Source organism: Gracilinanus agilis, chromosome 4, assembly GCF_016433145.1.
Source record: "Gracilinanus agilis isolate LMUSP501 chromosome 4, AgileGrace, whole genome shotgun sequence".
Taxonomy (NCBI): domain Eukaryota; kingdom Metazoa; phylum Chordata; class Mammalia; order Didelphimorphia; family Didelphidae; genus Gracilinanus; species Gracilinanus agilis.
The window spans coordinates 122,606,910-122,632,804 of record NC_058133.1 but is presented as its reverse complement, the minus strand read 5'-3'; the positions used below and the strand labels follow the sequence as shown (position 1 = coordinate 122,632,804).

Here is a 25,895-nt window from a genome sequence, read left to right as displayed (position 1 = left end):
GTTAGAGCAGGTGAAGCTGTAAACTAGGAAAATAAAGAGGAGATTGCAAGAGGTGATGAGAACATGAATTGGATGACTGTGTGAGTAGAAAAGAGGCGTCATATGTAAGAAATGTTTCATGAGTCCTTTCAGGAGAATTTAAGCTTCTTAAATTTGGGAACTACAGCATAGCACATACTTTTAGGGCTGGAAGAGAGTTTAAAAATTATCTGATCTAATCACACTTCATGCATACTATTTAAACAACTTCCTATCTGGTTTCCAGGCCATCTCCATAAAATTGTCTATCAACCAGATAGTATTTATTAACCGTCTATTCTTTTCTGGGGTATATTCTCTAGTATCTAACAGCACTATTATGTACTAGAGTTACAAAGAAAAAAAACTCTACTTTCAAGGATCTTATATTTCATATGCAAGTATGTGCTACAGTGATACTCCTAAAGTATAGTTCTCACCCTGTCATTCCTTTGCTTGAAAAATTCTATAAACTCCTTAATTCTTCTAAAATTTGGCATTTAAAATCATTTACAGTTTGACTCCACTCCATCTCTCTAGGCTTAGCACACATTACTCCCCTTCATGCAACTCATAGGCCAGTCAAACTTCCCTGTTCCTTATACATATTATCTGTCTCTTATCTCTATATCTTTTCACTGACTGACTCCCATGATTACAATTCCTTTTTCCCCTCCTCTTACAATCTCTAATTCCTATAAAATTTAGTTCAAATTCCATATCCTATACTAGCCCTTTCTCAATCCTCAAATCACTATTGTCCTCCACCCCCAAACATTGAATATTTACTTTGTTTACAGTCAGTGTGGCACAATGCAAGAAAGTTAGCCTTAGAGTTAGGACAACTTGGGTTCGACTCAAGCTTTGGACTTTACTGTCTGTGTGATTTTGGTCAGCTTAAGTTCTATGTGGTACAGGCACCTATCAGACACTAGAAATTGAAGAGAAGGTGCCAATTTCCATTTGTAAATTTTTAAATCATCAAGATTTCTTAATATCAATAAAATCACAGGTTTGGTCCCTCAATATTCCAATTTACTTAGTATGTATTTCATCTTTACTAAATTTTGTACAACTTTTTCCACTAAATCCTTGAGGGCAGAGACTTTTTCCCCTTTCTATTCCCAGTATGTATCATAGTGTCTGGAATATAGCAGATGCTTAATAATTCTTACAGAATACATAAATGAATTGTTGAACTAATAACCTAATTCTACAGAAAATATAACTAGGGCCACAAAGTGATATGACTTGACCAAGACCACATACCTAAAAAATGGCAGAAATGGCCTAGAATGCTAATCTCCTTTATTCTTAGTACAATACTATACATCAACCTCTTCCTCTGTATCTTTCCAGAGTTTCTAGTGCAATTTGCTATGAACAACTGATATTCAATATATGATGTGAATTGACTTTCTCCATCACTATTTTGATTCTCTCTTCCTACACTGGCAGTTTTACTATTTCTAAATGTTAGCCCACCATACCTTAGCACATTTATAATATTCATTAGTCCTAGAAACATCTAGTAGTATGCATAAAGGATATTTTCCTCTTTTTTCTCCTAGCTTTTGGTAACATACTGCAGGAATCTATGTTTATGTAGTAACTTTGAGTATGTTTGCTGTAATGAGACTTTGTTCTGCCAGCTTAGTGATGTAGGTAGGAGGGGGAGACAGGGATGAGTATGATTAGAAGTTTGGCAGGCAAGAGCACTGGGAAAGGAAGTATGGGCCACTGCAATGAAAACTCTGATGGTTTGTTAAAACCTTACGGAATGGGAAAATGGAATGTGTTATCATATTAAGCAGAAGTTCTCAAGTCACCACAAAAAAAATCAGCAAATATGCTGATATATTTGCTATACATTTATTATTATTATTATTTTATATTTTATATATTTGCACAAGAGCAATATATCATTGACTGTTTTAAAATAAGAAAGGACTAGAATTAGATATGTTATATATCTTACTAAAATTTGATAAAATTTAAAACTAACTATATGAGATGGGAGTGGGGAATAGTTCCATTGTAATATCTCAAAGTGTCCATCCACTGCCCTGATGTCCATGAGAGGACTTTGTGTTATCCATTTGCCAACATGTTAACATCATTAGAATTTCTGATGTTATCCAAAAATCAAGTCAAATGGCTAAATACAGTCTGTTCTATGTATGAGCTTCAAGGCTATTTTAAATGGTTTAATTTTCTATTTTAAATTCCAAATCTAAGCTTTTGCCCATAGCAAGTGCCCCTAATTTCTCATTGTGCCAAGGGGAAATACCATGCCCTATAAAACAACCGAAAAGCTTCCTTTTTGGTTCAACTGAGGAACTAGAGAGATGGTTATATTTAACCCCTGGTTCCTCTGGAGGAGGGAAAGCAGGGAGAGAGAGACAGACAGAGAAAGAGAAAGAGAGAGAGAAAGTGAGAGAGAGAGAGAGAGAGAGAGAGAGAGAGAGAGAGAGAGATTTCATGTGAGTTATACCATTGGTCTTTGGCACTCTCTGTAACTGAGTAGTCAAAGGAAGCCCAGTCAGGCATTCAGGATTTAAAGTCGAAACTCTCTCCAGGGGGAAGGTAGGAGTCTATGTAAAATCCAAAGACAGAAGAAATGTTTGACTGCGCATTTTAGAGACCAGTTCAAAGTAGTTAGTTTTTCTAATATGGAAATTCAGACACACACACACACACACACACACACACACACACACACACACCCCACTACCCACAAAAAACCATATATACATATATATATACATGAATGTGTATACATGTATATGTGTGTATATATTAAAAATATTTTGTGCGTGTATGTGTGTATAAGATTTCTATGTGTATACGTGTATATAAATATATATGCATATATAAGCACACACATACACATATGCTATACAAATATATAGTGCTCCCCCTGGTGAGCATGGATAATGTAATTGTCTCATCATTTCATTACATTTATAAAAGAAACATCATCCCTAGGATCCTAAGTGTTGAGAAAGGTGGGTTCTCCTCAAGTATACTACAAAGCCCAGAGCGAAAGCTCTAGAAACTGCTGGATCATCAGATCAATAGATTCAAAGATGACTAGGGTACGTGGGTTTATGCAGTTTAAACATTTGTTCAGGGAGTCTGCCTGAGTAGACTTTTATTGACACCTACAGATCAATGCTAATTTTTGATCATTTTCAACCTACAAAAACCTCTTGACCCTATGGCCACCTTTGGGGCACTTCAAGTCGTCAAAAGCAATCAGAGAAGATGATGTAAAATTGTCAGACTGCTTTAAGACTCCAAGAAGCCACAGCTGTCCCCAGCAGCAGGGCTGGGAGGTTAACAGATAGACCTAAGTTGCCAGCAGAGCCCCTACCTGGCACACAATTTGCCATATTCCAATGCCTTTTTACTTCATGAAATGGTAAGCTGATTTGATCCCCTAACTCATTTGATTCTTGTGCTTAGAAGTTCAAAAAAGAACCAAATGAAAATGAGGTTAAGTTTGGTGAAGAGATTCGATTAATGAGAGCTAAGTGGTCCCCAGTTTATTAAAGTCACACCACCTTTTTTTTTTTCTTTCGATCATTATTTTCTAGTGACTGTCCTTGATGGACTGTCAAACCAATGTGATGGTTTAGGTTAATGGAGAACTGTATTTTGTCTTAATACCAAAAGAAAATTTCCATAATATAGCTATAAGATGGGCAAAGAGAGAAAAACAGAACAAGTATAAAGTGGTAGTTTAGAAGGTGAAAAAGACTTGAGGGAGAAAGAACATTGCACCTGGAAATTCAACTGAAAAGCTAGAATGGAAGAAAGAGAGGAGCGTAAAGCACAGAAGGAGACAAATAATAGGAATAGACAAGAAGGAAAAAGGGAGGGAGGGACATTGAAGTAAGAAAATCATCATATTAGAAAAGCATAATTTTTTAGAAATTAGCAGTGTTAATTTTTATCAATTTTGCCTCTATCATATTGGGGTATGGAGGGATATACGGAATATTATCACTGTTAAAGAAAGGCTATGATGATACTTTTATGGACTAAGTGGCCAGTCAATTTTAAGAGAAAAATCAATATGTTGAAGAAATCAATCAGTCAAACTCGGTTATCTGATGTGATATAGACAAAGTGACCAGTTGTGAAACTGTTTTTTTCCTTCTACTTTCCAGCTAGTCCTTTTGGCATTTTGTAAAACCAGCCTAAATTAGTTCTAAATAAAACCTCCCCCTTTCTTATGTGAGGATTATGCCAATAGTTTTACTTACTTGGGATGATTTGTTACCTCTAAAATAGTCCATATTACGGCAAGGATTTTTTGTCTTTTTTTTTTCAGTTACCACTAACCTGTATTTCATATGCACTTGGATAAAAAACACAAAGCTATTACAAAAGCGTAAAACTTAAAAACGCATGTATAGAAGAGGTGATCCTTTATCAAATGAATGTTTTGTGTAACTTTTGAGGAATAAACATTTTTTTATAGAAACTTTTTTTCTTAATATAAATTTTGAATTTTGAAAAGTTTATTTTAAAATCTCAATAGCACCATAAAATTAATATATATATATAAACATATTCAGCAGAAAAGCTGATTTCCATTGCACCTTTTGCCAACATAACTTCAGTGCCAAATCTTAATGCCAGGCATGAACTTAAATTTGAGTCCTGTAGTGTAACTTGCAGTTCATAATTTTGTGAGTAGGTGGTGGGTAGGGTTGGGGCCAGGGCAGTTGGAATGCTTCTACTTTCACGGATCTAAGCCATAAATGTTTATTAAAAGAATCTATAATGAAATCAGTTTTGTTATTTTTTTAATGGTTGCCTTGAGTATGTTGGATGAATGAATGAATGCAGGCTGTTAATCATTAAGTACTCATGTTACAAAAAGTGTTTGATAGTATTGCCATCTAGGGGCTGAATGAAATTCTCAGCCCTGAAATAAACTGTAATTGAGCAGGTGCTGCTATTGACAATATACATATGTTTTTGCTTTATAACCCACATGCTTTTCATGTTTCTTATGACAAAAGATATCTCTAAATGTCCCCTAGCAGCCAACTCTTTTTTATATATAATCTGTTAGAGGTGATTACTATTTGTATCGGAGCTTATGCTTTTTTGGCACCAATTACCGAATATTCCTAACAAAGAATTATACTTTTTTGCATTATTAATCTTGCCCGTGTTTGCCCTGTTTCACAGAAAACGAATCGTTTATCAGAAAAGTATGTTTGTAATCGGGACTTGTGGCATCTTCACATTTAATATTCATTATGGTCATTCCAGCTCTGTGCTGTATTTATCTAAAAGACCAATCCAGTGTTGTGGAGAAATAACTATTTAAATATTTATCATCTAACTTTTAATATTTAAAAAAAGAGAAATTAATATTTCTGTAAAATTTGTTGCAGAGTCTGGTTGCTTAGCAAATGTTTAAATATTAAAGAATTCCAGGGGTTGGCATTTAACAGTTTAATCAGACTTATTGAAACAGGGAAATTGGCTTCACAATTTTTTGCTACATAAAGAAAATTGTATTTTTCTCTACCTGTATCAAATAGCTAAATAAGAAACATTAACACAATAATTCAAACCCCTAACTAAGTATGTAGAAATGGAATTATGTAGTTTTGTTTAAATCAACCTGGTGGGAAAATGGTTCACTTTGCTTTGATTTAGCTTTTATTATAAATCATTTGGACAAATTGTTATACCATATATCTCTAAGCTAAGGAGAATCACCTTAAGGTAAAATATAGACACACATATTTTTAGCCAGATGTTCCTCCTCCTATTTAAAGCTGTAACTAGCAGTAACTGTGCCTGTGGCAAAATGAGGATGGAGTTGCATCAGAAAGGCATTGCTTCTCCAGGGAGTCCATCCTTCACTCCCATGGCAGTTGAGGGGCAAGAAATGGCCCCAGAGAGGGGTATTACAGTGACAGGGGCAAAGTGGCTGGGACTAGGATATAGAGTATGGAGCTGTCAGTCAAAACAAAAGGAAGTACGTCCTCCAAAGCAGGAAGAAACTCATTCATTCTGACACTCTGTGACAAAGGTCCACTTGCCCTCATACTGTTACCTAATCCAATAAAATAAAATCTCTCCCAAAGACAAGAGGGACGAGTGATGACTTGCAATCAGCACACTTAAAACTCCAGAAATCCTATGTTGATCCCATATAGCATAACTGTGTATACCATTAAACCAGTTATAATTGTTCCTTAAGTACTCTATTTAAAGTGATATAGTTCTTTATAGTTTTCTCTCTTTATATATATATATATATAATGTACACATGGATACATACATTCTACATACATATATATTTATATGTGTGTATATACATATGTATATTTAATTGTATATATATATACATATATATACCCATAAACACACACACACACACATATATATAAGCATATAAATCTAAAAGTGAAAACTTATCCATTTGTGATAGGCTTACCAATTACTTAGTTCTTCTGTTTACAAATCATCAGTTCTCTTGCCTGCCTATAAAAACAGAAGACAGAAGTTCATGAACAATGTTCCTGTACCCACAACCTCCCATCTAGAGGACAAGTTAGATCTATCTTCTGAACAGGGAAAAGGAAGAAGGCAAAAGGACCAAGCTAATCTGTCAGCTCTCTCCAATAGACCACAGAGAAGGGTGCTTCCTCTGATAAGGGTCCTTTTGAATCCCTATCAATTATTGTGGAGTTACTGAAAAACAACCAACATATTTCTGTGTCCTTTAAACAAGGCACCAGCGTGTATGTGCATGCATTATAGGAAGGGAAGATATGTTTAGTCTGATGAGAAGAAACCCGTAGACCCTCTTTACAATACATAAATGAATGAGGCACATAATAAGTGATTACTACTTGTAAAGAAATGTCCTAAACACTGAGGATACTAGAAAATAGGAATAGTAAGTAGAAAAGTATGGCATTCCCTGCTTTCAAGGAGCTCAGAAACTAATAGGAGATGAAGCCATAATAGAAATTTAGAAGACAAAAGACATGGAAAAACAAAGTGGTCCATAGAGTCCAGAGACAAAAAGAATGATAATGCTCCTTCTATAATGAATTTAACATAATTAAAAATATGTTTATACACATATGCATATACATATATCTATATTCTTCTGATGTTGAACCATTTGAAAGTGCTAAGGACTTTGCAGATCAGAACTTCCTTTTCCAGATCTTCTGCAGTTGTGGCAAACAAGAAATTAGGACTTCAAAAAAAAAAAAGTCAGGACTTCAACAGTAAATGAGGAAGGTGAAATGTAGCAATGTCGTAATTCCACAAGGATTGTTTCCCTGGCTGTTGGCTGGTAGTAAAGAAAGAGAGGAAGGATGGGGGAGAGATTCCTATTCCCAGACCTCTTGGGCTTGTCTGATGGGAGCAAGTAGAGTAAGATGGGAGTTTAATGGATCCCCTCTCTGCTAGGATTGCTTTCCTTAAGGATCACAGTAGGACAATTTTTTCCATGTTGTCATACCAATTAAAATGTGAGTTCCTTGAGGCTAGGGAGAGTAGTTTTTTTGCTTTGCGTAATTGATGTAGTGTAATGTTTCTGTTGACCTTCTCCAAAGGTATCAAAATTTCTAAAGACTTGAGAAATGCATTTCTTTGCAGAAGAAAACATGATTTGTCACTTGTTGTTTCGGTTATATGATTTGGGGGGTTTGGTTTTAAAAGATTATTTTATTACAAAAATGAACAGTATAGAAATAGGTTTTGAGTGATAATACATGTAAAACCCAGTGAAATTTCTTGTCAACTATGGGTGATGGTTGGGAAGAGCAGAGGGAGACAACATGAATCATGTAATTTTGGAAAACATGTATGTTACCGGAATAAAATAAAGGGGGGAAAAAGGACAAAAAAAAAGAATTGTATTTCTTCCCAGTTTGAGAAGAGAGGAAACTAACCTAAGGTCAAGACTGGAGTTTGGAGCCTTTTCCTTTTACAGTGGGATTTTTTTTTAATCTTTTTTTAAACATTTATTAATATTCATTTTTAACATGGTTACATGATTCATGCTCCTACTTTCCCCTTCACCCCCCGCACTCCCCCCACCCATGGCCGATGCACATTTCCACTGGTTTTGTCATGTGTCCTTGATCAAGACCTATTTCCAAATTGTTGGTAGTTGCATTGGTGTGGTAGTTTCGAGTCCACACCCTCAATCATGTCCACCCCAACCCATGCGTTCAAGCAGTTGTTTTTCTTATATGTTTCCTCTCCTGCAGTCCTTCCTCTGAATGTGGGCAGTGTTCTTTACCATAAATCCCTCAAAATTGTCCTGGGTCACTGCATTGCTGCTGGTACAGAGGTCCATTACATTCAATTTTACCATAGTATATCAGTCTCTATGTACAATGTTCTTCTGGCTCTGCTCCTTTCGCTCTGCATCTGTTCCTGGAGGTCTTTCCAGTTCGCCTGGAACTCCTCCAATTTATTATTCCTTTTAGCACAATAGTATTCCATCACCCGCATATACCACAGTTTGAGTTTTTGAGATATCTTGAAGGAGAAAAAAGCAGATATGAGGGGAGTAGTTCTTCCCAGGATTCTTGGAGCAGCAGTATAAGAAGCAACCAATGACAGAGACATCTGCAATTTTTAATTCCTAGAAAAAAGTATCAAATCCCTCTAGTGGAACCATAAAGTGAGAGATAGTGAGGTAGGAAATATAGGTTTTGAGGGTTGGTTTTTTTTTTTTGGAGGGATGCAGTTATTTGTTTTGGTTTTTTTTTTTTGTTTGTTTGTTTCCTGCATACTCACTCAAGTGTCTGGAAAGATGAGAGAACAGAACTGGTGTTCCTTATCCCTCTCTCCACCACCCTTCAGGTGGGTGTGATTGGCACCTGATTCTAATCATGATTCTCTAGTCTGTGAAAGACTTTATCTGACTGATCCAATCTTATTTCTCATTAACACCTGTGATTGCCCCTTTCCTTATATTTCCTTGTTTTCCATGGTTTGTGGCATAAAGTTTCAATACAGTTATAGAATTCACATAGGAGAAAGTAACGTCTTCATAACTACACTTGCAAGGGCAGAATTACAAGGAATTGGATACTTTTTAAAATCTACTTTATCAGAGATGAGTAACATTTTATGGTTATGTTTTATCCTCAGCGCCTAGCATAGTGTCTTATACATAGTAAGTGTTTAATAAATGATTATTGACTGTAGGGGACAGAATAAAAGAAGGGCCAATAGTCTTAAGGGGCACTGCAATTTCCAGGGCTCTTGGGTTCTGGTTCATGAGCTGTCTCCTCCAGGGAGTTCCAAGAAGATCAGTGGTTCAAGTGGTAGCAGTGGCTTGACCCATCTGGCACATGATATTTCCTCTATCTCTCAAAAATGATGGTTCAAGGTAGCTGGTAGTGGTGATGGTGGACCCATCTGGACATGGTTTGATTCCATTAGAGGATAGCTGGAGGGACCAGATTTCCTTTGCCTATAATTTAGATTTTTAAAAGAAGAGTTAGGGATACTATATCCACAACTTTTAAGGATGATCTGGAGGGACAGTGTTCTAAACACTTACAAATTTTACCTTGATATCACTGTCATAGACATGAATACTTGAGCTGAATTAATTATTGGTCTGATACAACACATTAATTTCTATCTTTTAAGTTTTTTTTTTATTTTTAAGGCAATAGCCCTGTTTATCATATACTCTTTAAATATCCCTGTGCCACACAGCCTTCTATCATATCCGCAAGGGATGCTCAATAAACATTGCTTCTTAATGATGATAATGAAATGACTACCATTCCCTTGTGTGCTTTCACTAGATGATATCAGTCAGTGAATGACCTTCAGATAATGTTTCCAAAAGGAACATCATTAACTATTTATTTCTGTTGCAGGGAACAAGGTACCAGGCTCACCTTTTTGGATTAGAACCATTCACAACCTATCACATTGGCATTGTCGCTGTCAACCATGTAGGAGAAGTGTCAAGCCCATGGACCACTGTCCACACCTTAGAATCTTCCCCAAGTGGGCTGAGCAACTTTACAGTGGAAAGGAAAGAGGATGGGCGTGCACTGTTACTTCAGTGGTCAGAACCTATTAGAACCAATGGTGTGATTAAGGTAATATTTTTCTCATCAAGCCATCTTAGTTACTCTCAAAGTAAATAACTAAAACTCACATAATTCGCATTTTAATTTTTTTCCTCCTTTTTAACGACACTATGATGTAGAAAATATTTTCCCCTGTTTTACAGATAAGGAAATACTTAAGAGAGCCTAAGTGATTTGCCTATGGTCAGCTAGCTAGTGTCAGTCAAAATTAGAACTCCACTTTTTCCTATCTCTGTGTATTTTTAGTATGTTCCTCCTCCCCTCAGTATACCATTCTAAGATGACCACCATATTATGAACTAAAAACTGTGGGATTAACTATTTCATAATATGTTGCTTTACCCTATTAGCTTGTTGGGGCATACAACTATTCTCTCTAGAGCCACAGTTACAGAATAGAGAGGGGGAAAAAATCCTGAATCCCCCTTCACAGTTATCATTCAACACATCACTAATACATGCTTCAAGAACAAAATGGATTTTAGCAATTAAAAGCTAAATGTGGATATTGTGTACCACCCCTCATTATGCATCCATGGGAAGCGGTATAGCAGAAAGTTAGGTACCATGATTGCACTTCCCAGAGATTTCTTTGAAGTGATATGCTCAGATAATGATAGATACTACTTGCCCTAAGAAGGGTGAGAGGGAAGCAAGAGGATACAGATCCACTTTGATCCTATAGTTATGAAGGAAGGAAACAAGAATTTTTTAAGCACCAATACCAGACATTGTACACCTTACAAATAAATCATTTTATCCTCAAAGTAATCTTGAATGTTAGGTACTATTATTATGCCCATTTTATAGTTAAGGAAATTGAGGCAGACAGATGGTAACTGACTTATCCAGGGTCACACAGCTAGTATAGAAGATTTCATTTGAACTCATTTCCCTGATTCCTGGTTCAGCACTCTGGACACTGTGCCACCTGGCTTCCCTTTAAGAGGCAGGTAAGAAAGTCTGGTTCAATTTTTTTTCCTTTTCAGATTAGTAAGCAAACCAAAATTTTGATTCAGAAGATCAGACTTAATATTCTATTACTTTTAGGGCATCTAATAGTGATTTAAATGTTTTTTCAGGGATCATTTGTTTTTTAAAAAATCATTGTTCCTCCCTTTAGAGAGCTTACTTTCTAAGTCGACATTACTGATCATCCCCATTTATGGAAAAATCCAATCTACCCTTCGTGCCACCAGGCATGACAATAGAGAGCAAAGATAAAGGATTAAAAAGAAACCCAACAAGAAATCATTTCTATATTTCACAATTGCTCCCTCATTCTCATCTCCCTACAGGCATACAGCATCTTCAGTGATGGTAACCTGGAATACACTGGCTTATCCCGTCAGTTTCTTTTCAGACGCCTTGAACCTTTCACTCTCTACGTACTGACCCTGGAAGCCTGCACGATGGCAGGCTGCACTCTCTCTACACCTCAGGGTCTCTGGACAGCTGAAGCCCCTCCTACCTCTCAGCTGGCTCCCACAATCCAGTCTGTGGAAGCAACAAGCATTGAACTGAGTTGGTCTGAGCCAATTAATCCAAATGGAAAAATAATTCACTATGAAGTGATTCACAGATGCTTCAAGGGATATGCTGGGGGAAACAGGACAACTCAAGCAGATGAGAAAATTGTTTTCACAGAATATAACACTGAAAGGAATACATTTGCGTATAATGACAAAGGTTTACAACCCTGGACTTTGTATGAATATAAAATCCGTACTTGGAATTCAGCTGGTCACACCGATAGCCCTTGGTCTGCAGTGAAGACAAAACAAGCCCCACCAGAGGGTCTTTTGCCACCTGATTTGGTCTTTGAATCTTTCATTCCCCAGAGACTCATGATTTCTTGGGCCCCTCCAGAACAGCCTAATGGAATTATCCATTCCTATCGACTTCAAAGAAATGAAGTACTCTATCCTTTCAACTTTGATGCTGAGACTTTTAATTATACTGATGATGAATTGCTTCCTTACTCTGAATATAGCTATGCAGTGATAGCTTGCACAGCTGAAGGCTGCTCAACTAGTCAAGCTTCCACCATCAAAACTCCTGAGGCAGCCCCAGCTCTAGTCAACCCACCCTCTCTTTGGGCTCTTACTGCGACTCAGATAAATGCATCTTGGTCACCACCCCCAACCCCAAATGGAGAAATCATTCAGTACTTCCTGCAGTTTGATGATCAAGAATACCATGCTGGCAAGAATCTGTCTGGGGTGGTTTCCCAACTGCAGCCATACACTGAGTATGATTTCACTTTAACAGCCTGTACCATTGGAGGCTGCACATCTAGTGAGGCCAAATCTATCAGGACAATGGAGGCTCCACCACAAAGTATGGGCCCCCCAAAGTTACAAGCCACAAGCTCAGAGTCAGTAGAAATTACCTGGAAAGCACCTGCTAATCCAAATGGGAAAATAACAAATTATGAGGTTAAGAGAGACAGAGAGGTTATATATACTGGCATGGAAACTCGCTATCATGACTTTAACCTTTCCTCAGGCAAGGAGTATGGCTACACAGTGACAGCCACTAATAGTCAAGGCAGCACCTCTAGTCCACTGGTGAAAGTCAGAACAAACCCTTCTGCACCATCTGGGATGGCACCTCCAGAGCTACAGGCATGGAATTCTCAAGAGATCAAAGTGAACTGGGACCCTCCTGTAAAGACCAGTGGTGACATCATTAACTATACCCTCCGCATCTGGGATCCAGTCGAAACAGAGGCAGAAGCCATACACATGAACACAACTCACAATTCTTTTGCTAGGAGGTCATTCATGGTAACCCAATTAAAACCTTTTCATAGGTATGCAGTTCTTTGTTTCTTAAATTGTTGCTGTTCAATCATTCAGCCATATCTGACTCTGTGTAAGCTCATAGACTATAGCTTACCAGGTTCTTCTGTCCTCTCCTATCTCCCAAAGTCTGGCCAAGTCCCTCTTCTTATTTCTATCACACTCTCTATCTCATCTTCTACAGTCCCATTTTCCTTTTGTCTTTAATCTTTCCCAACATAAGGGTCTTTTCCAATGAGTTCTGTCTTTTCATTATGTAGCACTTAAGCTTCCAGTGAATTGTCAGAATTAATTTCTTAAGTCTTATCATATTTGTTCTCTTTGATGTCCAAGGGACTCTCGAAAGTCTTCTCCAGCATCATAATTTGAAATCATCAATTCTGTGGATCTCAACTTTACTTTTAGTTTAACTTTTACAGCCTACATTTTTCTTGAATAGTATACCAATAAGACTTTGTTAAGAAATGAGTGATAGGGTGTCCAGCCAGGCTCAAAGATGAATGTACCAGTTGGAAAAGAGTTGGATTTCAATTCAGGAACTGCAATCGTTTTTATGTGCTTATGTACAATTATGTGTGAGGTACAAAGGATACAATGATGAATATAGATAGTTACGCCTTTGAAGAGTTTATTAGCCAAGGAATAATATATGTATACAAATAAATATGATATAATACAGAACATGGAAATAAGAAAGGAAAGATTCAGGCAAAGTTATATTAAAAATATTAGGAGAAAGCTATCGTTCTTAGATGGCAATATTTATAAAAATATATCCTCTACTGTAAAATAGTCTTGGTTCTCTCATAGCATAGCCTCCAGATAATAAAAACTACTGCCTGCATATTGCGAGTAAAGAAAAATTACATGGAATATATCAAGGTTTTGAAAACTGACTGGAATTCTGGGATTTGTAGTTCAAAAGAATGACAAACATTCTCTACTGGCCTCAAAGGGAGATTTGGACCTCTGAGATGTTTGGATGAGAAATAGACTTCAGAAAGGTTGGAAATTCTAAAGAGAGACATGTAGTATATCCTTAAAAGATAGAAACAACTACCTGTGCCTCCTTTAAAGCTCCTGGCATATGCCTCCTTTACTGCCCACTAATTCACTCTCACAATCAATACTCTCAGTATACACATACCAAAATGATGTCTTCCTTATAAGCAGGAAGGGAACAAGCATTCATGAGTCCTCTACTATGTGCCAGACACTGTGCTAAGTACTTGACAAATAACTCATTTGATCATTACAGCAACCCTGGGTGGTAGATGCTATTGCTTTCCCCACTTTACAGTGGAGAAAATTGAGACAGTTGACAATTAAATGACTTGTCCAAGGTCATATGGCTAGTATATAAGGCTGGATTTGAACTCAGGTTTTCCTGAATCCAGGCCCAGTTCTCTACCCACTGTACCATCTAATTGCCTCAAGCAAAACACATCAATACATTGGCCACCTTTGAAAATGCATGCCTTGTCCTGTACCTCTACACCATCAACTCTCTTGTCATGCTTCAGCATCAGTCTTCTGAAGTCATAACTGATCAATACATTAAATAGAGATTTGAGGTCCTTCAATATTATTTTCCTTTTATAATATCATGATTGTTATATAAATTATTTTCCTAGTTTGCTCATCTCCTCCTCTAGCTTTGATGTCTTTAAAATTATTTAGTAATAGTATCATTAGATCAAGCGGTAGCTATAGTTTAGTGTTTTTGGGGGAGTATTTTTGCAAATTGTTTTCCAAGAATGGTACATGTTGACTGACAGCTCCATTATCAGTGCTTATTCTTTGACAGTCCCTCCCAACAATCGCTGTTTTCATTTTTCTTTTGTCATTATTATCAATCTGTTGGTTGTGAAGTGGAACCTCAGTATTGTTTTAATTTACTATTTTTATAATTAACAATTTGGAGTATTCTTGGATATGGTTGCGGGTCATTTCTTTTCCTTTACTTGAAAACTATTACATCCTTTTTGTCATTTATATATTAGTGAATGACTTAAGCTCACATATTTGTAACAATTCTTTATATGTCTATTTTTAGTTGTTATTGATATTTATTTTTTACTTCATTTAAAATTTTTTCTATTACTTGTAAAAACAATTTTAATATTCATTTTTTGAAAATTGTGAATTTCAAATTCTCTCTCTCTCTCTCTCTCTCTCTCTCTCTCTCTCTCTCTCTCTCCCTACACTCCCTTTCCCACTCCCTAAGAAAACAAGCAATATGCTATGGATTATACATGGGCAGTCATATAAAACATATTGCTGTATTAGCCAGGTTGCCAAAGAAGAAAGGCCAAAAGAAAATAAGAAAAATAAGAAAAGATTTTAAAGTATGCCTTGAGGGGCAGCTAAGTAGAGGAATGGATATAACCCTATGCCTAGAGTCAGGAACGTTCAGCTTCCAGAGTTCAAATCCAGTCTCTGACACCTCCTAGCTATGTGACCCTGAGCAAGTCACTTAAACCGCGTTGCCTAGTCCATTACTGCTTTTTCTGCCTTATAATCTTTTGATTTCTAAGACAGAAGTTACAGTTTGTTTGTTTTGTTTTGTTTTTAAGTATGCTGTGATCTGCATTCAGATTCCATCAGTTCTTTCTCTAGAGGTTGAGAGCATTTTTCATCTTAAATCTTTCAAAATTGTTTTGGATCATTGTACTACTAAGATTATTGTTACTGTTATGGTGTAAAATGTTCTTCTGATTCTGTTCACTTCATTTAAAAAAAAAAATCCTTGTCTTCCCTCTTTGTATTGATTCCAAGGCAGAAGAATGGTAGGAGGTAGGCAATAGGGCAGGGGTCAGCAACGTATGGCTCTCGAGCCATATCTGGCTCTTTTGAGGGCCAGATATGGCTCTTTCTGCAGGTGCCATAAAGTCAATTTTTTTCAGGCGTAGTTACGGGAGCGCGCACTGTGAGCACTGTACGGCTCTCACAAAATTACATTTTAAAAAATGTGGTGTTTATGGCTCTCACGGCCAAAAAGGTTGCAGACCCCTGCAACAGGGGTTAAATTCATCTGAGGGCAGACATGAACCCAGGACCTCCCATCTCTAAGCCTGGCTCTCAATGCAGTCAGCTACCTAGTTGCCCCCTGATCACTTCATTTTGAATCAATTCATATAAGCCTTCCCAACTTTTTCTGAAAACTTGTTGTGTTGTGTCTTACAATTAGATACCACAATTTTTTTAAGTTTCTCAATTAAGTCAGCTCTTCAATTTCCAATTCTTTGCTGCCACAAAAAGAGCTATCATAAATATTTTTGTACAAATAGGTCCTTTTCTTTTTTCATCTCTTTGGGTTACAGACCTAGTAGTGATATTGGTGGGTTACATTTTTATAGCCCTTTGGGTTTAATTCAGATTGTTCTTTAGAATGGTTGGTTCAGTTCATGCTTCCACCAATAATGCATTAGTATCCCAATTTTTCTACATCCCCTCCAGTGTTTATCATTTTTCTTTTCTATCATATTAGCCAATTTGATAGTTATGAAGTTGTACCTCAGGGATGTTTTAATTTTAATTTTTCTAATCAATAAGATTTAGAGCATCTTTATATGACTAGAGATAGCTTTGATTTCTTCTTCTAAAAATTACTTATTTATATCCTTTGATTATTCGTCAAATGGAAAATGACTCATTCTTATAAATTTAACACAATTCTCTAATAGTTGAGAAATTAGGTCTTTATCAGGGAAACATACTATAATCCTCCCCCCCCCTCCAAGTTCTCTACTTTTTGTCTAATCTTGGCTGCATTTTTAATTTAATATAACCATAATTACCGATTTTGCATCCCATATTGCTTTCTTTCTCTTATTTTATCATAAATTCTTCCCTTATTCATAGATCTAACAGGTAAATTATTCCATGCTCTGCTGATTTACTTATTACACCACTCTTTATGTCTAAATCATGTACCTATTTTGACTTTTTCTTAGTATATGGTGTGAGATTTCTATCATATTGTTTTCTACTCTTCTAAGCAATGTATATCAAATAGCTAGTTCTTGACCCCAACATTTCTTGTGCATTCATCGATCTCTAGATAACTAAAATCATTTATTACTATATATTTTATACCTAAACTATCCCCCTGATCTAACACTCTATTTCTTAGACAATATCAGATTGTTTAGATCAGTGATTTCCAAAGTGGGCACTATTGCCCCCTGTTGGGTGCTGCAGCGATCCGGGGGGCGGGGGGGGGGGGGCGCAATGATGGCCACAGGTGCATTTATCTTTCCTATTAATTGATATCAAAATTTTTTAATTAATTTCTAGGGGGCTAACTAATATTTTTTTTCTGGAAAGGGGGCAGTAGGCCAAAAACGTTTGGGAACCAATGGTTTAGATGATTACCACTTTGTAATACAAATTGGGATCTGGTAGTAAGACTTTTTTCCTTTATTTTTTCCATTAAATCCCTGGATAATCTCAATCTTTTTTTTTCTTCTATATATATTTTGTTACAGATAATTCTTTGCTCATGACTACTTATCATTTTAAGGAAAGTTCTATTTTTTCCTATGCTTTCTAATGTTTTTAATAGGAAAGAGTGTTGCATTTTGTCAAAAACTTTTCCTACATCTATTGAGATATCATTTTTGTTCATTTTCTTATTTATATGGACAATCATGATGATAGTTTACCTAATATTGAACCAGTACTGCATTTTTCCACCTCATCATGATATTACAATTATTACAATGTATTATTATATTGTTCTTGCTTGCACTTTATTTAAAATTTTTTCATCAATGCTCTTTAGGGAAACTGGTCTATAGTTTTTTCCCTCTGTTTTGGCTTTTACTGATTTCAATATCAGCACAATATTTAGGTCTTAAAAAGATATTCATAGACCTTCTTCTTTGCCATTTTTCCTTATAGTTTGCATAGTATAGGAATTACATGTTCTTTAAATGTTTGTTGGAATTTGCTTATGAATCCATCTGGTAGTGGAGGTTTTTTCTTAGGGAGTTCATTTATGGCTTCTTTATTAAATAACTCTTTCAGAGATATGGTTATTTAAGCATTCTATTTCCTCTTCTATTAATCTGGACTATTTATATTTTTCTAAATATCCATCCTTTTCACTTAGATTGTTAGATATATTAGCATATAATTGGGCAAAATATTTTCTAATAATTGCTTTAATTTCTTCTTTATTTGTGGTGAATTCACCCTTTTCATTTTTGGTACTGGTAATTTGGTTCTCTTCTTTTTAAGATCAAATTAAATGAGATAGCTGGGTAGCTCAGTGGATTGAGAGCCAGGGCTAGAGACCAGAGGTCCTAGGTTCAAATCTGACTTCAGACACTTCCTAGCTGTGGGATCCTGGGCAAGTCACTTAACCCTCATTGCCTAGCCCTTACCACTCTTCTGCCTTGGAACCAATACACAGTATTGATTCTAAGATGGAAGGTAAGGGTTTAAAAAAATAAAAATAAAATAAAATTAACAAATAGTTGATATATTTTTTATAAAACCAGCTTCTGGTTTTATTTATGAGCTTAATGATTATCTTACTTTCAATTTTATTAATCTCTCCTTTGAATTTCAAGATTTCTAATTTAGTATTTTTTACTTTGTTCTTTTTTTAGTTTTTGAGTTGCATGCCCAATTCATTGATCTTTTCTTTTTCTATTTTGTTGATACAAATATTTAAAGATATAATTTTTCCCTTAAGTACTATTTTGGCTGCATCCCATACATTTTGCTATGTTGTCTCATTGATGTCATTCTCTTTAATGAAATTATTGATTGTTTCTATGATTTGTTCTTTGACCTATTCATTCTTAAGATTAAATTATTTAGTTTCAAATTAATTTTAATACATATTTACAAGGCCTTTTATTAAATGTAATTTTGTTGCATTGTGATCTTAAAAGGATGCATTTAGGGGCAGCTGGGTAGCTCAGTGGAGTGAGAGTCAGGCCTAGAGACAGGAGGTCCTAGGTTCAAACCCGGCCTCAGCCACTTCCCAGCTGTGTGATCCTGGGCAAGTCACTTGACCCCCATTGCCCACCCTTACCAATCTTCCACCTATGAGACAATAACCAAAGTACAAGGGTTTAAAAAAAAATAAAATTTAAAAAAAAAGGATGCATTTAATATTTTTCCTGAATTTGTTGTGAGGTTTTTTTATAGCTTAATACATGGCCAGTTTTTCTGAAGGTTCCATGTAAAACTGAAAAAAGTATATTCCTTTCAATTCCCATTCAATTTTCTCCAAAGGGTATCATAACTAATTTTTACAAAATTCTGTTCATCTCTTTAACTTCTTCCTTATTTACTTTTTGGTTAGATTATCTAAATCTGATATGAGAAAACTGAAGACCCTCACTAGTATAGTTTTGCTGCCTATTTTATCCTATAACTTATTTAATTTTTTCTTTAAGGATTTGGATACCATACAATTTGATATATATAGTATTGCTGTTACTTTATTGTCCCTGGTACTTTTCAGTTTAATGTAGTTTCCCTGCTTATTTCTTTTGATTAGATCTATTTTTTGCTTTTACTTTTTCTGAGATCATCATTGCTTTTTTATTTCAGTTGAAACATAAAAGATTCTGCTCCAGCTCCTCATTTCTTTATATATATTGAATATCAGACTTTTATCACAGATTATTTCTGCAAAAATGTTATTGCTTTCCCATCTTAATGATATTTCTCTTTTAAGTCTTCTAAGCATTGATTGTGTTTGTAAGAATTTTTTAAAGATTCATGTAATGAAAATTATTTATTTTTATCTTCCATATTCACTACTATTTCTTGTTTACCTAAGAATGTTTCCCCTCTGCTAGAATGAGGAAATATAATTTCCTCATAGACATAAAATTTTTTGCAAGAGAGACTTTGAGAATAAAAGTTTTCAGGAATTGGTGGCATGCAATATTATGCCAGTAGGGGAAGAGTGAAGGAATAGAGCTTGTTTCCCCAAATCCAATCACTCTTGTAAATCTGAAGTTCTCTGGCAAATGTTTGGCAATCTTTATGGAGCAATTAGAATAAGTGTTTAGGTAAACATATTGAGGTTGTGTATTTAAACTTTAAAAGTAAAGCTTAATTTGAGTAAGCACTTACAGGTCAGAGATATGCTGGTTTAGACAGGGAACATTAGCTTTGAAGGGTTTTCCATACAATCATCAGAGCAAGGAAGGACGTCAGAGAACATTCGGTCCAACACCTTGCTTAAGTCGAAATTTCCTCCTTAATTGAAAAACATTAGAGATGAACAACTTGCTATCTGTCAGTGTAACCCATTTCAATTTTAGTAAGCCCTAGTTGTTTTGAGGTTTTCATTTTTTCTTATATTGAACTGAAATCTGCCTCTGAAACTTACAGCCTTTATTCCTAGTCTTGGCCTTTGGAGCCAAGCAAAACAAATCTAGTCTCTTTAAAAAGCCCTTAAAATATAATTAAAGACAGCTGTCATCTCCTCAAGCCTCGTCCATTCCAGGTTTCTTCAAATGAATACCCTGCTCCTTCCATTGATCTTTTTGTCCCATGCTTCCAAGGCCCCACACAATCACAATTTACTTCCCAAAATGTGATTCCTAAAACCAAATATGATGTTCCTGATTTTTCTAAACAGAACAAAATCCAATGGAATTATTCGACTCCTAAAAGCCAAATGAATGACTATATTATGAGTATCATGCTTCTATAAAAGTTGTCTAAGATCACATTAGTGTTTTTGTCTTCTACATCACATTAGCAGATCATACTGAGTTTTCAGCTAATTACAATTTCCAGTTCTTTGCAACAAAGTGTTCTTTTAGCAAAGAATCTCCCATCTTGTGTTTATATAGCAATTTTTTTTAAATCTAAGTGCAGAATTAGTGTTCATCCATTATTTCATCTTATTATATTTTGGGGGATGTGCTGAAGCCAGCATGATCTAGCTCATGAAAGAGAACTTTTTAAAACCCTTACTTACCTTCCATCTTAAAATCAATACTAAGTATTGGTTTCAAGGCAGAAGAGCGATAAGAACTAGGCAATTGGAGTTGTGACTTGCCTTGGGTCACACAGTTAGGAAGTGTCTGAGGTCAGATTTGAACCAGGTACCACCCATCTCCAGGTCTGGTTCTATCTACTGAGCCACCTGGATGCCCCATAAGTAATGATTTTTAAATTTTCATTGAATTTACATCTTGAAAATTGAAAAAGGCTACAAATAAGGGCTTGATTTATTATTTTGTTTAATGTCTAGATTTTTTTTAAATAGGGAAAATGTTAGTCATGCAGATTAAACATAAATAAATGTCACTTGTACTTTTTTTTGGAAAGGTAGTTTTAAAATATTTACCAGCCCACCACTATGATTCCCATATTAGAGATTTCTTTGGATATTAACTATATTTCCTAGCTTTCTATCATCTAGAAATTTGACGATCTAGCTCCTTTTGCTTGGAAAATGAAACTCTATTGACCATAATCCTTTAAAGTATTCCCTCTTTATTCTACCCTGAGCATAACTTGTTTTGAGACTTATATATAATATACATCTAGGATCATTATCATGACTTCTTTGTCCTTTTTTTCAAAATCAGTTTTATTGATGCCTTTCATTTTTTTTGTCACTAAAGTTTTCCACAATTTTTATACCTTTTTTCTCTTAAAAAAGTCTTCCTATATATAAAATAGTATTTTAAAGACAAGAAAGCACAATGGGATGGGTGGATGAGCATAACTGAACAATACAGTTTAAAAAGTCTGAAAATTATTTGCAATGTGCAACATTTGTGAATATTTCACCTCTGTAAAGAGGTACGATTAAGTTCACACTTATTCCTTATAATTCTGAAACACTCACTTGATTGTATATGTATGAGTGTGTGGTTTTTTCTACATACATTGTTGTAGTCATGGTGTATGTTATTTTCTTTGCTCTATTTCATATTGCATCAGTTCATGTAGGGTTTTTTTGATGCTTTTCTATATTCATCACATTCACTCTTTTTTACAGCAGTCACATTCTACTCGTGACTTCTTTTAAAAAAGGATTAAAGGGTGCAGCTGGGTAGCTCAGTGGATTGAGAGTCAGACCTAGAGACAGGAGATCCTAGGTTCAAATCTGGCCTCAGACACTTTCCAGCTATGACCCTGGGCAAGTCACTTGACCCCCCATTGCCCACCCTTACTACTCTTCTGCCTTGAAGCTAATCTTCCACCAAGGAGCCAATACATAGAAGTTAAGGGTTTAAAAAAAATAAAAATAAAAAAAGGATTAAACCACATTGCTTATTATGGTTTCGTAGAGCCTCCCTATCTGTGCCAAATGTAACATACTCAGCACAAAGGAATATTAGTTATAGTTCTTATAGCTCCTATTTCCATGCTATAAATAAGAACTGAGCATTTTGCCCCACCTACGTTTTAAATATTCTATATCTACAGAGAGGAGAGTAGTAGAGACCATTTTATGCTTAAATTTTAGTAAAATGAACAAAACCACTTAAAAATTAAAGGTTGAAATTGTGTTGATTTCCAACCACCTCCGGTAAAATTCAGCTATTATGGTAATCTAGTGATGTGTAGAATAGCTACCTCCTATAATTATCTCTGATGTATAGTGCTGTTTAAATGAAACATTCATGGTCTTTTGTACCTACTTGTGACAATTATTTAGGACTTTATTAAATTTTAAACAGTAATTAGAACCTTTGCAGGTATCATCCAAAAATGCTCCCAATCCTTTGTGACTTAGTTTTTTTTCTGCTTCAGATTCCAGGGATTCAAAAGTATCATCTTATTTGCAGAATTAGGTGGCAGAGTTCAAAGGCAAATTTGTTGAGAAAAATAATCATCATGAATCCCATGAGTCAGCTTGGGGCAGTTGATAGAGAGCTATCTGTGAAGTCAGCAAGACTTGGAATTTTAATTCCCATATCTGACACACTGACTCTGTGACCCTGAGCAAGTTCCTGAACATCTCTGTGGACCAGGAAAGTCTCTAGGTTTCAAAGCAAGTATAGATTTCTTTTAGCTGACAGAATTTCTTGCCAGAAATTTTGTACACCATTAATGTCACTGATAAAAATCTTTATGGTATCAATCACATATACACACACATATGATTTGGGGGTTCTATTTGCTTTTGAATTATCTATGCTAACTATTAGCCTCAATAATACAGAGAAGTAACTCAACCATATTATTATCTTAGATATCATTTTAGTTAATCATAGTATATCCTATTTTCCTGTCTCCAAAACTATACTCTCCAAAACCTTGGATCACCTATTTGCTTCCTAGGAATCTTTCAAAAGAGGCCTATTTGTAAATCTGGGCAATATAAAAACAAAACTTATCAATAAAAATACTTTTAAAAAGGAAAAAAAGTCTATTTGCAGAAGGTAAGATTTCAGTGGAGTCTTAAAGGAATCCAGGGAAGACAAGATGGATTAGATTGTAGAGTAGAGAAAAAGATAAGGGAGATAGTACATATGAAGAAAATCATTTGAAAATATAAAAGTACTCTATAAATGCTATCATCAAAATTAATTAGTCCAATAATTTATTAAGTGCCTATTGCTTACCACTGCAGATACAATTGTTATAAAGATAACCCCTGCCCTCAAGGAGCTTACAATCTAAAGAGGGAGACATTTTACAAAAAGAAGCAAGGAAAGAGGTTGTCAGAGAATATCCCTTAAGCCCTCTAAAGGAAAGATCTGGTAAGAGCTTGCTACTCCACTCTCTAGCCCTCCCATCAGAGAGAAAAAGAGACTTGGGTAGGTGGTATTAATCAAGATGTAAGTTAGCATCCTGGTGATGAATTCAGAAGTGATAAGCTTACATTGGAGTTTCATCCTGAAACCAGGCAAGACAGAAGAAGGGAACTGAAATGAAGTCATAATAATTGCTAATATTTATGTAATTCCTTATGTTTTGCAAGGCAGAGGATCTCATATGATTCTTACAGAAAATGTGTGAAGCACCTTGGTTTCATAGAATGACTAGTAGACCTAGAATCAAAGAATCACAATTCCAATCCTCTCTTGGCCAATTACTATTATTTGACATTGGGTAAGTTATTTCATCTCCCTAGATCTCAGTTTCTTCATCTGTGAAATAAGATCATCTCTATTATTCTCATGTTCCAGACAATATTATCCTCATTTTACAGATGAAAAAATTAGGTTCACAAAAATTAAGTGGTTGGCCTATGGTCACAAAACTAGTAAATGTTAGAAGGGTTCTAGGATTCAAACACAGACCTCTTCCATTTCCAGGCATCTTTCCACTATATTACAATCAATGCCTCTGAGGCAGAAAGAGGTACAGAGGTAAGAAAATAACCAGAGAAAACATGCCCAAAATTTTCTAGAAAAGAAAAAGCAGTGAGAAAGAAAGAAAATGGTAGGAAAAGGACCAAAAGGTTTTTAAAAGTTGAAAGAAAGAAAGATAAGAGTGCATTAGGTGAAGGAACAATAAAATAGACAAGGTATCAGAAATAAAGAAAATGGTCATACTTGAAGGTAAGAACATAAATAGCAACAAAATCATGGTTGTCAGATAGAGAAAAAAAAGAAAAAGAAGTTTCCCACGTGTGAATAAGCCTTTCCAAGTGGCAGGAAACTAGCTATAAGACAAAAATAATTGATTGGTTGAGTTTAACTGGAAGGCAATAAGGTGTCTCCATGATTGATAATCTACTATGTAGCTAGGTTAACTTTGTCCCAAAAGGTCTTAGTGTGGGTGTAAGAGGGCCTGGTTTAAGATGTTCAGTATCAGGTGAGGGGATTTATTACTAAAAAGGCCTTAACTTCATGGTATTCCTTCATGACCTAAACACATTCTTGCTGAATCATTTAGCCTTAGCTATAGAAACCCCTAGCCCAGAGCTTCAGAAATTCTCTCACAGTCCACAAAACCTGATGCTTTATCGTTTCCTTTTGCCATTCACTGTAAAATTCTATCTTGTAGAATCCAAGAATTCTTGGACTATACTAAAACTCAAAGGGTCATTCCCCTCTATCTAATCCAACACAAATAGATGAAAATCCATTTTTCTTGAAAATCAGAAGGAAAAAATACTTCATATTCACTTCTAGAGGAGGAAAAAGTTGCTTTCTTCTTTACAGAAAAGACTTGGGCATAGATAGATATAAATTAATGTTTTGATTTTCATTCACTCCATGAGATTCTGATATTAGTCACTGAGTCTTGATTTTTGTTTCCAAAGGTATGAAATACGAATTCAAGGATGCACGTTACTGGGATGTGCTTCAAGTGATTGGTCATCCATACAAACCCCTGAAACCTCACCAATGCTGCAGCCTCCACCACTCTTAGATGTACAGATGAGTCCAAGAGGATTCCAGCCCAAAGTTTCTCTCCAGTGGACAGGGCCACTTCAGCCAAATGGGAAAATTTTATATTTTGAATTATATAGGAGACAAGCAACAGCTTTGCCTGGGAAATCAAGCCCAGTATTAGTATACAATGGAACCCTAACATCATTCACAGATTCTGAGCTCTTGCCTTTTACAGAGTATGAGTATCAGGTAAGAAATTTAACTTGTCTGTAACTCACAAGTAAGATTCAATACATATTGCAGTGTTTACTTATATAATCTGCTTGTATTTTACAGTGGCTCTGTATAGGTTTAGGATTTTAAGATAATTCAGAAGTGTTTAAGCCCAGGGCAAGTAAAGAAACAAAGATCATATACATTTAATACTTCCTCATCACTTAATCATCATCATTAATCATGTTTAAAAGATTTAACCAAAGGATATTTAGTACTCATGAAAAGATTTCACTATTCTTTTTCTTTCTACCTAATGGTTCCTTCTGGTGATCAGTCAGGAAGCACTGATTAAGGTGATTTTGGCTTAGTTGGAAATTCACCCTTCTCAAAGTTCTGATTTAAAATAGCCTATTAGTTACCAGATATATGTTAAAATATTAAAATGCAAA

General features: G+C 35.5%; 1 protein-coding gene across 1 annotated transcript in view; it reads left to right on the top strand.

The window, feature by feature from the left end:
- Positions 1-25,895, top strand: part of USH2A (usherin) — a 1,059,501-nt gene that overhangs the window by 968,872 nt on the left and 64,734 nt on the right. Inside the window, exons 61-63 of the mRNA XM_044674959.1 lie at positions 9,921-10,148; positions 11,438-12,954; positions 25,158-25,479. Coding sequence (XP_044530894.1) covers positions 9,921-10,148; positions 11,438-12,954; positions 25,158-25,479 — 2,067 coding nt within the window. The remainder of the gene's footprint in view (positions 1-9,920; positions 10,149-11,437; positions 12,955-25,157; positions 25,480-25,895) is intronic.